The 15,763-nt window shown below is 51.9% G+C and overlaps 2 protein-coding genes across 5 annotated transcripts in view; one reads left to right on the top strand and one right to left on the bottom strand.

Annotated features, from left to right (window-relative positions):
* The window catches only part of SZRD1 (SUZ RNA binding domain containing 1), a 31,191-nt gene extending 22,134 nt beyond the window's left edge, over positions 1-9,057 (top strand). The window contains exons 2-4 of one of the 4 annotated variants that reach the window (XM_003806234.5): positions 2,290-2,339; positions 4,138-4,392; positions 5,948-9,057. In XM_003806234.5, the coding sequence (XP_003806282.1) occupies positions 2,290-2,339; positions 4,138-4,392; positions 5,948-6,050 (408 nt within the window). In that variant the 3' untranslated portion in view covers positions 6,051-9,057. The remainder of the gene's footprint in view (positions 1-2,289; positions 2,340-4,137; positions 4,393-5,947) is intronic. The other 3 variants (XM_008951469.4, XM_003806233.5, XM_008951474.3) reach the window with 3 other exon arrangements.
* Positions 9,058-9,676: 619 nt separating this feature from the next.
* SPATA21 (spermatogenesis associated 21) overlaps positions 9,677-15,763 on the bottom strand; it is a 34,507-nt gene continuing 28,420 nt past the window's right edge. Inside the window, 6 exon segments of the mRNA XM_063594551.1 lie at positions 9,677-9,722; positions 9,724-9,732; positions 10,254-10,431; positions 11,630-11,805; positions 14,625-14,742; positions 14,866-14,937. Coding sequence (XP_063450621.1) covers positions 9,677-9,722; positions 9,724-9,732; positions 10,254-10,431; positions 11,630-11,805; positions 14,625-14,742; positions 14,866-14,937 — 599 coding nt within the window.

Genomic DNA, 15,763 nt, shown 5'->3' with positions numbered 1-15,763 from the left:
CTCAGCTCACTGCAAGCTCCACCTCCCAGGTTCACGCCATCCTCCTGCCTCAGCCTCCCGAGTAGCTGGGACTACAGGCACCCACCACCATGCCCGGCTAATTTTTTGTATTTTTTGGGGGGGGGTGCGGGGGGCAGAGTCTTGCTCTGTCGCCCAGGCTGGAGTGCAGTGGCGCCATCTCGGCTCACTGCAAGCTTCGCCTCCCGGGTTCACGCCATTCTCCTGCCTCAGCCTTCCGAGTAGCTGGGACTACAGGCGTCCTGCCTCAGCCTTCTGAGTAGCTGGGACTACAGGCGTCCTGCCTCAGCCTTCTGAGTAGCTGGGACTACAGGCGTCCTGCCTCAGCCTTCTGAGTAGCTGGGACTACAGGCGCCCGCCACAACGCCTGGCTAATTTTTTTTTTTTTTTTTTGTATGTTTAGTAGAGATGGGGTTTCCACTGTGTTAGCCAGGATGGTCTCGATCTCCTGACCTCGTGATCCGCCCACCTCGGCCTCCCAAAGTGCTGGCATTGCAGGTGTGAGCCACTGTGCCCGGCCAATTTTTTGTATTTTTATTAGAGACGGGGTTTCACCGCGTTAGCCAGGATGGTCTCAATCTCCTGACCTTGTGATCCGCCCGCCTCGGCCTCCCAAAGTGCTGGGATTATAGGCGTGAGCCACGGCGCTGGGCTGAGAATAGTTATTTTCAGAAAATACAGAGCACTTACGAAAATGGCCTACATACTGAGCCATGGGGCAGATCTCACCAAATTTCAAAGTCTCCTCACTATGGCTGTGGTTCTTCACATTTTGCAAGTGATGGACTCCTTTGAAAATCCCATTCTAATAAATTAAGGTTGCCCAGACTTAGCACTGTTGACTTTTGGGGTTAAATAGTTCTTTGTGTGGGGCTGTCCTGTACACTGTAGGACATTTAGCATCTCCCCGATAGTGGCAACCAAAAATGGCTTGACATTGTCCAGTGTCCCCTGAGGGACAGAATCTTATCTGGTTGAGAACCACCGTTAGAGATCTTGTCTCTAGAAAAACACAGAATTTTGCACCATCTCCATTAGAGCTAGTTGATCTTGTCCTCACTGAGGATGGCTGAGGGAGTGGGACTTTTTCTAAGAAAGGCCATAGGGCAGCCAAGCAGCCTGGGGGTTTGGTCTTTGTTCTGTGCACGGCCTCTCCCCACACCCCTGTCCTGGATATAGATGCTCACACGCGTGTGTGGAGGTGTCATAGGCATGCTGGTGCTGATGGGCTGAGGGCTCAGACTGCCATGAGCCCAATGTCCTGCTCAGGGCTTGAAGAGATGAGGCCAGGGCGTGTTGGAAGGCAGTCCCGCCTGCTCCTCCTTCTCAGCCTCTTTCTTCTCTCTGCTTTTCTCTAAAATGGTGGTGGTGTTTTAATCAAGACCTGTCAGGCTCTGGTTCTGAGAGAAATACTTGCTGCACTCTCAGGTGTCTTGTCTCTTCCTCAGGTTCCCCATGTTCACTTGTAGACCATGGACCTCCAAAGCCACAAACATAAGGCATAGGTTTTACTCTAAGCCTTTCGGTAGGTGCCAGTCACAGAGAGTTCAAGTCCGTAACAGTAAAAAATACATTATTAAAATATTAGATATGACCATAAAGAATGTAAAAGGGAGAGTTTATTCTGAGGACCAGGTGATGCACCATGCTGGTGGGATCAGAGGAGACTTTATAAAGAAGAGGTAGACATCCAGGCTGGGTTGTGCAGGATCAATGGGAGTTTGCAAGGGGAGGGGACATTGCAGGCAGGTGGAACAGCATGCTGAGTTCTGGGGGCTAGTGATAGCAAAACAGAGACAGAAGGTAAAAGAAGGTAGGGGTGAGGCATGCTCAGAAGCTTTGACTAGGTCTGCAAGCAGTTGAAGGGTTTAAAGTAGCAAGTGACATGATCAGATTTATGTTTAATTTTTTTTCCAACTCTTTATTTCATAAAATAGAGTAAGTGTTCCTAAGTTTAGGTTTAGAAGTTGATATGAGTGGCTCTGTGAAAGACAGATTACAGGTCAGAAAACTGGTTGGAGGCTATGTAAAGAACCCAGCTGAACAGTGAGGTTTAGAACTGTCATGGCGGCCATGGGGCTAGAAGGGAGATGGACCTGCAGAGGGTATCAGGTCCCCAAACCCCAAAATCTAGTCCACATTTGTTATGTTGAAGGACACAGTCATGTCCCTGGCTAGAGAAAGGACACTGCCCTTAGCTCCAAAAATAAAGACTAAGTTTTTATTTGAGAGAGATTTTTTCCTCTTTTTATATACATTTTTTTCCTCTAGGAAATAGACAGACGGTTGGAAAAAAAACTGAAGATCACACAAAAAGAGAGGTAAGGCTGCTGTCTGGTCTGAGGGCTCATGCTCTCTGTGGTTTGAGAGCCGGGCAGTCAGTGGTGTTCTCCAGCTGGCCATTAGGATTAGCAGGTCCTAGCATGTCAGGCTCTGGGGCAGCAAACCCTTCCCTCCAAATTGGAGACCAGGACGTGGTGGCTTGAGGCTTTAGGGTTGAGGCTGGGGTGTTGCACCTGCCTCTGACCTTCGTGGGCTCCCTGTGTGAGGTCATCTGATGCAATGTGAGGAAGTGACAAGTTGGAAGACTTGAGTTTTAGGCCTGGCAGTGCCCCAGTTGCTCTGAGGTCTGGGGCAAGTCATTTCCCAGATCTGGACATCAGTTTCTTTCTCTGTGGCATGAGGAGTGTGGGCAGATGATTTCTCTGGGTCCCCAGTGACTTGGTGGTTTAGGGTATTATGAGGGTATCCTGGAAGAAAACATTCTAGGAAATTCTTGAAAAAACCTTTAAAAATAGCTGTTTTCCACCTAGACGACAGAGGAGGGTGTTTCCAGAGTAGGTGAAAGTTGACTTCGGCTTTCTGCTTTTGGGCTTAGGGAACCTGTTGGTTTTCCATAGGTACAAGGGACAGGAAGGAGGATAGGGCCTCTCTGGATTTGCTCACGGGGCTGCACACTCATTCCCCAGGAAACTCTGGGGTGCTCTGCCCGCCCGCTAGTTTTCCTGGCTCCCTGCCTCTTTGATCAGATTGCTGGCTCCTTGTCTGTCTGCTCATCTCAGCAACCATGCTAACCCTGGGTTACAGTCCTCGTTCCATACCATTTGTGTCCTACCCGAGACTTGTTTCCATCCACCCTGGCTCAGTTCCTCCAATCCCGACTCCTCCTGACAGCCAAGGCCCTGAAAGCAGGCTTGTTTGGTTCTGAAGAGAAGCTGGTTGACTGCTCTGGGTAGGGTCCTGGTGGCTGTTGTCGGGTGGTCATTCCTGCCTGGGTTCCTGTCTCCTCCTGTGGCTTTTGTTTCTTTCCCTTCCTGTGTTGTTGTCCCTCTTTGTTTTTTGTCATTCCACCTCTCCCTGTGGACACATCGCCTTGATGTACGTGTCCACCAGCCTCGGACAATGCTTTTCTTTTGAGCATTGCCAAGCACTGTTTCTAGGAGCATCCTTCACTCCAGCCCCGCCGCTGTCCAAAAGACCAGGGAGCCCTGGCAAGGGAGGTTTCTCTGTTCAGAAGCTTTTTGAAGAGGATTCAGTTGTCTGGTGTAGCTTGTCTCTGGGAGGCACAGGTCACTCTCACTAGAAGGTGGCTTGGTAAATCTTGATGCCAGGCAGGGATGGCGTAGTGGGCTCCTTTGTAGTGTTTGTCTGGTTTGAACATGTGATGGAAGATTTGGCTGAGTGAACACTGCTGACCCCCAAGTTCAAAGGCTCCCACCCCACCAGCCAGTCCTACTCTGATGTGCGTAGAGAAGCTGGGATCTTAACTGACGTCATTCAATTCTGGACATAAACTGTTTTGCTGCAGGGCCAAATAGTGGTTGATGTGGCTGTGGTGAACATGGGGATAGAAGTGCCAGAATGAGGTGGCGTTCCAGCCCCTGTGGCCAGGGGTTAGGGCTGAGGAGCAGTTCCTGTGGCCTGCCAGAGCTGGTCGCAAGCTTGCTTTTTTGGGACACCCTTCTTGAGGAGTGGAAATTTTGCTGTCTGGTCAGAGGCCAGAGAATCATGGGTAGAATTAGGGAGGGAGAGGAAAGTGATGAGAGGTGGGTGTGGGACATGGACAGGGCCTCCTTAGTCAGGAGCATGATTTGTGAAGCTGTGTTTGCTCTTTGTCAGCAGGAAATCCAAATCTCCTCCCAAAGTGCCCATTGTGATTCAGGACGATAGCCTTCCCGCGGGGCCCCCTCCACAGATCCGCATCCTCAAGAGGCCCACCAGCAACGGTGTGGTCAGCAGCCCCAACTCCACCAGCAGGCCCACCCTTCCAGTCAAGTCCCTAGCACAGCGAGAGGCCGAGTACGCCGAGGCCCGGAAGCGGATCCTGGGCAGCGCCAGCCCCGAGGAGGAGCAGGAGAAACCCATCCTCGACAGGTGAGTGTGGCTGGCAGGGCCGGCCAGTGATGGCTGTCCCAGTCCACCCGGGAAGAGGAGAGCATCCTGGCTGCGTGTAGAGTAGTGAGAAGCAAGCAGAGTCAGGGTAGGAACCATGCAGCTCCAGTTGCTGACCCCAGCCTGCTGGCACTAGTTCACTGTGCCGCATTGGCTGGAGAGGGCTCTGAAAGCCTTGCCAGGGAGGAGGTGGCAGTTTGCTGGCATGCTGCCTCTGCGGTTGGTAGTCACCGGGGGCACTGTTGTGTAGAGAGTGAAGGCACAGATGAGCTTGTGTCAAAATCTGCCTCTTACCTCTTCTTTAGAACGACTTGACTTCTCTGGGCCTTAGTTTTCTCATCTGAAAAAATGGGATAATAATAGTACCAACCTTATCAAGGTGTTGTGCAATTCAGTGAGTAAATGAGCATAGGATGTGGAGAGCCTGGGCTGGCAGAGTGGAAAGTACCCCAGATAAGTGCTTTGATGATATTTTCTGGGTCTCCAGTATGCCCACTGTGATGTTTTTGTGAATTTTCTAAATTCCTTTTTACTCTTAACATTTTTTTCTCTGCAGTATTAAAGGTTGCATCATATAAGTTTATCACTTTCGAATCAAACAGTATTCATTAAGATGGCCTCCTTCTAACTTTGAGGGGCTGCTATGGTTTGGTATTCTGGGACTTGAAGAAAAAATCTGCGTACCTTCTTTCTAGCTCTTCATAATTTTGAAGAGATACCTGTTCTTTTTGTTGTTCCTCCTCTAAGTCTTCACCTTTCCAGGGTGGAAAAATAGTCATACAAGTCAACCGTTAACCGCAGAGTTTGGAGAGGAGTGGGAGGGAAGAATTGGGGGGCGGGGGATGTGTCCCTCTGCTGAGCTCTTGTTTCCAGTTCTTTACTTTGGCCTAACATTCTGGAGATTCCAAATGGTTCTGCGGAGCATGTGCTATCCATGGTCACTGCCTCTGGGCAGAGTGGGCCCTCAAGCACTCCCCCTGCCTACAAGTGCATGATGGCAGCTGAGCAGGGGGAAAGGATGCTGTAGCTGCTAGAGGTGAATGTGCACCACCGACCCTGCCTGCTCACAGGGGCCTCTCAACTTGGAGGTGCCCTGAGTCAGCTTCCCAAAGAAGCAGGCTTGTGGAGCCAGAGTGACGTGGGCCCAGCTATATGGACAGTTGATTTTAAGATGGGGGACATCTAGGCCAGGTGCAGTAATCCCAGTACTTTGAGAGGCCGAGGTGGACGGATCACTTGAGGTCAGGAGTTCAAGACCAGCCTGGCCGACATGGTGAAACCCCATCTCTACTAAAATTACAAAAATTAGCTGGGTGTGGTAGCATATGCCTGTAGTCCCAGCTACTCGGTAGGCTGAGGTAGGAGGATCACTTGAACTCAGGAGGTGGGGGTTGCAGTGAGCAGAGATCGTGCCACTGTACTCCAATCTAGGTGACAGAATGAGACTCCGTCTCAAAAATAAATAAAAAATAAAGAAATGATGGGGGACATCTATTATATCCTTCTTCAGGCCTTCCTCTGCTTTTCTTCCTTTCAGGCCAACCAGGATCTCCCAACCCGAAGACAGCAGGCAGCCCAATAATGTGATCAGACAGCCTTTGGGTCCTGATGGGTCTCAAGGCTTCAAACAGCGCAGATAAATGCAGGCAAGAAAAGATGCCGCCGTTGCTGCCGTCACCGCCTCCTGGGTCGTCCGCCACGGGTTGCACTGCCGTGGCAGACAGCTGGACTTGAGCAGAGGGAACGACCTGACTTACTTGCACTGTGATCCCCCTTGCTCCGCCCACTGTGACCTTGAACCCCATGCACTGTGACCTCCCCCCTTCTCCCCCTTCCCACTGTGATTGGCACATCGACAAGGGCTGTCCCAAGTCAATGGAAAGGGAAAGGGTGGGGGTTAGGGGAAGGTTGGGGGGACCCAGCAAGGACTCAGAGAGTCAGACAGTGCCACTTGGCCACTTGGGGTAAAGCCAGTGCCAGCAATAACAGTTTATCATGCTCATTAATTTGGGATTTCAAAACACAAATGAAAACTCACACCCACCCACCCCCAAGTGCATGTCTCCATCACTTAAAAAGTAAGTTCCATTTGAAAATATCCTTTCTCTTTTTTTTTTCTTCCTATTTTTGTTTGTTTATACAAATATCTGATTTGCAAGAAAAAGTGCATGGGAGGGGTTTTAGTGGTTTAATGAATTTTTAATTAAGAAAGGGTAGTTTGGTAGTCTACTTAAAAATGTTTCTGGGAAATTCACTAGAAACATTAACCAATAGGATTTTGGTGAGCTTAGCTTCTGTATTCCTACTGCCGCCCGGAAAAGGGGCAGGGCTCTGCAGCCGCCAGGACAGACGAGCACCCCATGCCTATACCTCCCTCCCCGAGCTAAGTCCCAGGGCATCTGGGCCTTGCCTGGAGACTGGGCTAGCTCTGTAGGCTCGGAGAGCCTGGGGAGGGTGCCAACCCCACCTCTAGTATTTTGGGAGATAGGGAAAGTGAACCGACTTCCCCTTCCCATACCCCTCAGGGTGGTTCCCTACCAGCCAGGCTTACTACTTCTAGAAGAAAGCAGAGTGCCAGGGAGTGAGATTGCATCCCTGGGCTTAGAAGTGACGGAGAGAAGACTTGTTTAGTATTTTGCCATCAGCACAAGGAAAACCAGGAGAGAGTCTGCCTCCAGGACTCTGAGCCTTCTGCCTCGTATGTTCAGAAGGTGGATAGGTCTTCCCACTCCAGCATGGCTTGAACTCTTAGGGGTCTGCAGTGCTCCATCTCCATTGGTGGCCCCAGCTCAGTAACTATACCTGGTACATTTCCTGTGTGCAATCAGTACCTTGAAGGCAGAACATTCTGAATAAAGTTGGAAAAAGAACAGCTTTGCTTTGCAAAGATTGATGACAGACTGGTTCCTCAGAGGCCTAGCCTACCCGTCACCCCTTTTTCCAGAGCGAGGGCCTGGAATGAAGGCAGTTTATCCTCTGTCCCTGGAGCCTGGGGTTTGCTTTGGCTCCTTGAAGTGGAAGAGACTAAGAGGGCAGCTGCCCAGAGCGGCTCTGTGTGTACCTGGCTCCTCTCAGGCTTCCTGATCCCTTCCGTTGCACTGCGCCTTATCCCTCAGCCAGCCAGACAGCCTCCCTGCTCCTGACCAGCAGATACGTTTCGGAGTGGTTGGTGTGGTTTTTGTGATGAGGGCAGCACGTGGTGGCCAAGGTGGCAAGCTGAGTCTCACAGGCTCACTCCCCCGTTGGTTCCCTGTGGGAATGGTAGGCCAGGCCCAGCAAGCCATGCCCCACCACGTCCTGTCCTCCGGAGGAAGGGCCAGCTGCCAGCTGAGTCAGCAGCTAGTCCATAGCACAGCCTTATAACTGTAAAGCCAGGCATTGCCCATGAGCAGAGCTGGAACCAGAGCTTCAGTCAGTAAGAGGGAGGATTACCTTCAGGAGAAGGCAAGGAAGAAAATTGGCTGCTATCTTTATAGTTCCACTGCCCTAACCAAGTGTCCACATTCTAAATGTGTAGTGTCCATCCCTCATGTAATAGTGGTTTCCCGCCCAAAGTGAGACTTTCCTTTTAATTGGAGAAGGGTATAGAGGTAGTCCAGGTGGGAAGGCCAGAAGTGCTGATTGCCCAGCCATTGGGACCACCTGTTCTTGCCCCACTACCCTCTAGTGGGAGGCCAAAGTAAAGGCTGGCTGGTGGGTGTCTGTGGATAGAGGATGTGGCAGGGACTGGTCCTCCCACCTCCCTCTGGCCAAAGATGGGCTTTGCCCACTGTGTGCCTGTCACCACCCACCAGCAGTCATGCCCTGGGCTTCCCAAATGGAGAGGTAGCAGGCAACGTTTTTGAAAAGAAAGAAAACAGGAAACTGTATTGTGTCGGGGGAGGTGGGAGGGAGATGAGGAAACGGTTTGGATTTTGTGTGGGAGGGTATTTTTTGGGGGTAGTTGTCTGTAACTTTCCTAAGTGCTTTTTTTCCTTTTCTTTTTTAAAGTAAGTTGCAGGCTTTGGCTTGGAAAACCCCAGGGGGATGGGGGGCAGAAACCTGAGGCTGCTGCCCCTTTATCTGCCTTCACGGTACTGTCCCCTTCCCCCAGCTCCTCCCTGACCCCATGGGCCAGGCCTCAGACCTTCCAGCTAACCGCTTCCCATGAGCCACTACTCTGATGTCAGCCTATAACCAAAGGAGCTGGGGGGTCCAGGCCTGGTGACCAACCTTTCTCAGCCCACTCAATCAGGGTGCTCCCCACCTGCAGGCAGGAGGCAACACCCTATCTGCTACCATCAGCCCCTTCCAGAGCCCATCTGCCCCGCCCAGCCCTGCCCTGCCCAGCCATACCCTGCTGTGCCCCATCTGGGGGTGCCCTGCTCAGGGATGGGCTGGCAGGGCTGTACCCAGCCTCCCTGGTAAGCAGAGACTCAAGAAACCTCTGGGGTCCTGTTTTCTGGTCGTGTGATCCCAGGGGTGCACATGGGCCCCTTGGGTGTCTGAACAGAAGGGCATGGGAGGGAGGGCCGCACCCCTGCAGTCTTACTCTGCTGGTGTAGCGGGCAGCTGCCCACTCCCACCCCACCCTGCACCGCGGGCTCCTGAGTCGGCAGATTAAGCATTTTATAAATTGTATTTTAAATACATGTTTTAAACTTGTCAGATCTTTGTCCTCATTTCAGTCCCTGCCCTCTACCTCTTGCTGTGGCCGCTTATTTAACCCTGGGGGGTTTCCCTCTGCCCAGTCCCAGGAAAAGACTGTCTTTGGTAAAACACGAGGCCGGGTGGTATGTGGGTTGAGGGGAAAGGACCCACCCCTCTTGGGGCTCCCAGAGAATGAGAGCCCTGGGTCCTGGGGCTCTGTCGGGGGAGCATGCAGAGGCCACCTCCTGCTCTTCCACAGGGCCTGTCTTAGAGCCAGTGGAGAGAGAGAATGGCTGCTTTTGTGGGGCTCCCAGTCCAGAGGGGGATGTGCTCACCTGAGGAGAGGCCTAGCCCTGTGCTTTGAGAAGGCACAGAAGGTCAAGACTGCACGCAGGGGCACCTGTAGCAGAAACCCCAACCCCGGGCAGGGCTTTGAGGTGGAACCCTGCACTCTGAGAGCCCAGTGGTGGCTGGGTGACAACTTGAGGGCCTTTCTTGGCAAGAGGCACAGAGGCTGAAGTTATTGGTGTTTATTAGCTCACCAGGCCACAAAAGCAAATCCCAGCAGCAGCTCCTGCCTGGTGGCCCATCTGTCTGCAGGCCTTGAGCAGCTGCCTAGAGTCAGGCCTCCAGAGGGTCAGTGGGTTCGAGCTGGCACAGAGCTGAGCCACTTTCTGCTGTCAGTTGTGTTCCCTGGGGAGAGGAGTAGGGCAGAAGGGTGGGAGACATGTGGCCCTTTCCCTATCTGCCAGTATACGAGCCATCTGTGCATGCCCAAGTGAGGAGAGAGAGGAGGCCTCCCCTCAGAAATGGTGGAACCAGCAGTTGGGCTTAGGGGCCTGATTCCAAGTCCAGAGCTCCCTTCCCCAGCGGCCTGGAGGGGGACTGCTGCAGGAGACGTTCCCCTCTGCCCAGGTGCACAGTCTGCTAGTCCTAATATGGAACCATAGGGAACTCAGAGTACTCAGTTAGGTGCCACTGAGTCCTGGACACAGGAAAGCAGAAGCACTCTGGCTTCAGTGGAACAATCTGCTGGGTACACAGGCCCTCAACAAAGGTTTGTCTTCTTCGCCTTTTACCCTTTCTCCTCCCTGGAGCAAGCAGCCTCTCAGGTATGATCTCTTAGAAAGATGGATTCCCAGGCATTAGGCCAGGGGCCTCTTAAGGAAGAATCTGGAAGGGCCTGGGCTGGGGCCCTTTCTCTGGGCACCTACCTGTTTCCTTGAGATCCTGACTGGAAGAAGGGGCTGCGGATATCAGGATCCAGGCCAGGGGGTGTGCACTGGTCTAGTGCATAGTGGTTGCTCGGCTGCCTACGGACCATCTTCTTGTCCAGCCGTGGGCAGAGCAGGATGCAGGGCACCTGGGCATAGGGGCTCTGCAGGTTGGGAGCTGGTGAAGAAGGAGGCAGAAGGGGGAATGCTTCACAGCATGCCCAGCCTTGGGAAGCAGGCAGATTCAAGTGAAATCCTGGCGTTGCTACATAATGACCTGAGTGGTTTGGGGCAAGTCACTTAACCTCTCTAAGCTTCTGAGCTGGAGGTGATAGTGGTACCCACCTCACAAAAGTTGATGATGAGGATTAAAGGAGAAATATATGCAAAGCACTCAGCTCAGTGCTGCACACAGAATAAGAGCTGGTGACAGCTTAACAAGGAGCAGAGGACTTTGTGATGGGTGCTGGCAAAGTCTAGTAGGCATGCTCTAGAAAGACTGCAAAGCTCCTATCCTGTTACTTGGCACATAGTAGGAGTCTAATAAATGGTACCTGGGGGAAGGGAGGCAGGCTTGCCCAGTGGAAAGAGCATAGATTTTGGGGTCAGACCTGGATATAAACTCCCCTTTCCAAAACACTAGCTAGGGGCATTGGGCAAATTGCTGAACTTTATCAGTTTCATTTTTCTTTTTTTTTTTGAGACAGAGTTTTGCTCTTGTCCCCCAGGCTGGAGTGCAATGGCGTGATCTCGGCTCACTGCAACCTCCATCTCCCGGGTTCAAGCGATTCTCCAGCCTCAGCCTCCAGAGTAGCTGGGATTACCGGTGCTTGCCACCACACCTGGCTAATTTTTTAGAGATGGGGTTTCACCATGTTGGCCAGGATGGTCTCGAACTTCTGACCTCAGGTGATCCGCCCACCTCGGCCTCCCAAAGTGCTGGGATTACAGGTGTGAGCCACTGTGCCCGGGTCAGTTTCATTTTTCTAATCTGTAAAATGGGGTAAATACATGATTATGAGTATTAAATTCTAGAGCATCTGCAAAGGGCCTAGCACAGTGGGCACTCAATAAACAGTGAGCTGGGATTGCTAATCTCTACAGCTGTTCTTTCTCAGTCCTGGCTCATGGGACCAACCTGTGCTCAGGCTAAGGCAGGAGGGGAGGAGTCCAACGCAGGAGGCCATTGTCATAGGCCTGGATGGAAAATAGTGATTATCAGCCTGTTTTCTGATGTACACAGTTAAGCCCGAAGTGGGAAACTGGCCTCTCAGCTCCCTTGGCCTGGCTGCCTGAGGGTCCAAGGAAAGGAGACCAGATGGGCAAGAGAGCAAAGCCCCAACCCTAGCCCATCCCACCCTGCCCAGGGCCCTCACCATAGTTCTGCTGCTTCAGCTGGCTCAGGATACTGAGGACCTTTCGTTCTGGAACTTCTGAGCTCTCTTCTTGCTGGGGGTTGTAGAGAAGCTTCTTCTGCAACCGCAGCCGGCCTACGGCCGCTTCCATCTCCTGGGCCTTGCAGGTGCCTTCCTTCAGCTTTTTCTGGTAGTAGCTGGGGAGGCAGTGCCCACCCATCTCAGCCTGGCTGTGTTTAATTCACCCTTCTCCTCCTCAGCCCCTATCTCTCTGGCCAGCTCTGGAGCAGGAACACAAGCCTAGGAGTCAGGAAACCTGGATTCTAGTCTGAGCTCAGCCCTTTCTGTGACCATGAGCAAGTCACTGCCCTGCTCTGGGCCTCAGTCACCCTGTGTAAAATGGAGGGAAGGGGTTCTCTCTACCCTGTCAATGCAAGTGACTTGACTTCTCTGAGCTTCAAGTTTCCGTTGGGTAAAACAGATCAGACAGTTCACATGCCGTAGGATTAAATAACAAGGATGAATTAACAAGGCCCATCAAGCACGCAGCATGGTGTCTGGCACACGGAAAATGCTTTGTACATGTTACCTATTATTTTGGGGAGGGGCGTGGTGGGGAGACAGAGTCTCACTCTGTTACCCAGGCAGGAGTGCAGTGGCGTGAACATGGCCTCACTACAGCCTCAAACTCCTGGGCTCAACTGATCATCCTGCCCTAGCCTCTTGAGTAGTTGGGACCATAGGCACCAACCACCACACCCAGCTGATTTTTTTATTTTGTGTAGAGACGTGGTCTCGCTGTGTTGCCCAGGCTGGTCACAAACTCCTTGCCTCAAGCAATCCTTACACCTTGGCCTCCCAAAGTGTTGGGATTACAGGCGTGAGCCACTGCATTACCTATGATTACCTATGATTTTATCACTGATACATTTACTTAGATGTGCAAGTTCTTATCTGTGCAATTAACTCCTGCTCATCTTCCAGATTTCAAGTTAAGGACTCTCTGCTCCAGAAAATCTTCTCTGTCCTATCCCCACCCCTACCCTACAGAGTAGCTAGGCTCCCGCTGGAGGCCCCCTGCAACCTGTAGTTACCCAATTATAGCCCGCAACCCACTTGATTTTCTTAACTCACTGCTTGCCTTTTCCCCCGCTAGACTACAACATCATTCATTTAGTAAGTATTCACTGAATGTTCACTGTGTCCTGGCCACTCTTCTAAGTGATTGGAAAAGAGTGGTGAAAGAGACATCCACACAGGGTCCCTGTATCATAGCCTTAGCCCCACCTCTTACTCCAGCCGTCTACTAACACCGTGGGCCAAGGGTGCCGCAGTGGCCACTTTCACACAGGCTTCAACTAGCTTTGCACAGGGACAACCCTACGGGTCTCACCTCAGGCCTGAGCCTCTTGCTTCCTGCCCCAGGGATTCTCTGACACACCCAGAAGTGTCGGGGAGTTAAGCACCTGTGGGGCACCCTTGCCAAAGGTGTTAGTAGATGAGCTATACAGGCTTTTCCCTTTCTTCTCCTGGCAGTTCTGAGCTGCCATTCTTTTTTTTTTTTTTTTTTTTTTTTGAGATGGAGTTTCGCTCTTGTTGCCCAGGCTGGAGTGCAGTGGTGGCATCTCAGCTCACTGCAACCTCCGCCTCCTGGGTTCACGTCATTCTCCTGCCTCAGCCTCCCGAGTAGCTGGGATTACAGGCGCCCGCCACCACGCCCAGCTAATTTTTTGTATTTTTAGTAGAGACGAGGTTTCACCGTGTTAGCCAGGATGCTCTCGATCTCCTGACCTTGTGATCCGCCCACCGCGGCCTCCCAAAGTGCTGGGATTACAGGCATGAGCCACCATGCCTGGCTTTTCTTTTTTTTAAGAGATGGACTTTCGTTCTGTCACCAAGGCTGGAGTGCAGTGGTGCCATCATGGCTCACTGCAGCCTCGAACTCCCGGGCTCAAGCAGCCCTTCCCCTTGAGCCTCCTGAGTAGCTAGACTACAGGCACACACCATCTTGCCCAGCAACAAAGTGCCTTTTGGCTGGATGTGGTGGCTCATGCCTGTAATCCCAGCACTTTGGGAAGCCGGGCATGGTGGCACGCGCCTGTAATCCCAGCTACTCGGGAAACTGAGGTGGGAGGATCGATTGAGCCCAGGAGGTCGAGGCTGCAGTGAGTCATAATTGTATCACTACACTCCAACCTGGGCGACAGAGCGAGACCCGGCCACCTCTCCTGAAAGCTAGCATTTATTGAGCAACAAGCATTAAAATATGTTCATTTCAAAGACAGGAAATGGAGGCTCGGGCTCCTCTGAGGCATGAGGGCCTGAAATTGCTATTTGAAGGTCAGCTGGACTGTTCTACCTTCGCCTTTGCTTCTAGCCCTGGAATGTTCATGTTGTTTCACCTATGGCTATCTCTTCCTTAGATGAACCACTACCTACCCACCCACCTGCCCTGGAGACACGTGGAGGCTTTTGTGTCTTCTGACCCAGATAGGGTCCATCAAATTCCTTTCCTGGGACTGCTCAGTGCATGCTGCAGGAAAGAATTCGTCTTGCTGCACTAGGAGGGTGTAAGCACGGGGCCGCCAGCTACCATCCCTCCCTCTGTAGGGAGAGCCTAGCTGAGCTCAAAGCCAGTGCGCACAGACATGGATAGGTGGAGAGAGAAAGCCTTACTGGTATCATTTGGTCTCTGGGATCCCACTAGACCTGAGGACCCAACCAGTGATTTGAGCCATACATTCCCCTTTTGCTTAAGCTAGTTTTATTCTAGTTTTTTTCTTTTTTTTTTTTTTTGAGACAGAGTCTCACTCTGTCACCCAGGCTGGAGTGCAGTGGCTCAATCTCAGCTCACTGCAACCTCCACCTCCTGGGTTCAAGCGATTCTCGTGCCTCAGCCTCCAGTTTCTTTCACTTGTGACTAAAAGTCGTAACTACCAAAAGTTCTCAGTGCCAAAATGCTAGATGCCACCTCTGTGTCCACAACCCTTCACCCCCAACAACCAGCCCCACTCACTTTGTGATTTCCTCTAAGACTGCCTCTGGTAAGGCCAGCATCTCTACCAGCAGGGACAGGATCTCAAAGAGTAGAGTGTGGGGGTTGTGGGGAGCCATGTCCGACAGGGCGTTCTGTTCTGGAGACATGGGATAGTGGCTGCCGTTACCACTGGGCAGTCCTGAATGCCCTCTCCTCTCGCCGCAACCAACCTCCCAGCCCCTCCTCCAGTTCTGACTACGCTGGGCTCATCCCTGCTCACCCACAGAGCAGAAGAAGTGCCTGGTGTCTGTCATCACAGCCAAGAAGTCTTTGAAGTCCACACGACCATCTCCTGTGGAGGCCAGAGGAGTAGGGTGGGCAGGGACCTTCGGAGCAGGTCCATGCCTTGCAGCCCAGGCGTGGTTATTAGAAGTCACTGTCTGGGTCTGATTATCAAGCAGTGCATACTCAATGCAGAAAACATGGGGCACACAGGAAAGTACAAGCTGAAATTGCTCAGACCTGTAATCCCAGCACTTTGGGAGGCTGAGGTGCATGGATCACCTGAGGTCAGGAGTTCGAGACCTACCTGGCCAACATGGTGAAACCCCGTCTCTACTAAAAATACAAAAATTAGCTAGGAGTGTTGGCACACACCTGTAATCCCAGCTACTTGGGAGGCTGAGGCAGGAGAATCGCTTGAACCTGGGACGTGGAGGTTGCAGTGAGCCAAGATCGTGCCACTGCACTCCAGCCTGGGCAACAGAGCAAGACTCTGTTGCAAAAACAAAAAAAACCAAAAAAAGGAAAAAAAGAAAAATTGTTAAGAATTTCTATGATGTTGGGCACGGTGGCTCACGCCTGTAATCCCAGCACTTTGAGAGGCTGAGGCAGGCAGATTCCTTGAGTCCAGGAGTTTGAGACCAGCCCGGGCAACAAAGACTCCATCTCTACAAAAAATAAAAAGTTAGCTGGGCATGGTAGTGCGCCTATAGCCCCAGTTACTCAGGAGGCTGAGGTGGCAGGATTGCTTGAGCCTAGGAGGTCAAGGTTGTGGTGAGCAGGGATCACAGCATTATACTCAGCCTGAGCAACAGAACCAGACCTCGTCTCAAACAACAAGAACAACAAAGGCATTTCTAGACTGTGACAGTAGAGCATTAAACCAAGCATAGGAT

Source organism: Pan paniscus, chromosome 1 (genome assembly GCF_029289425.2).
Source record: "Pan paniscus chromosome 1, NHGRI_mPanPan1-v2.0_pri, whole genome shotgun sequence".
NCBI lineage: Eukaryota > Metazoa > Chordata > Mammalia > Primates > Hominidae > Pan > Pan paniscus.
This window is presented reverse-complemented; position numbering and strand designations above follow the sequence as displayed.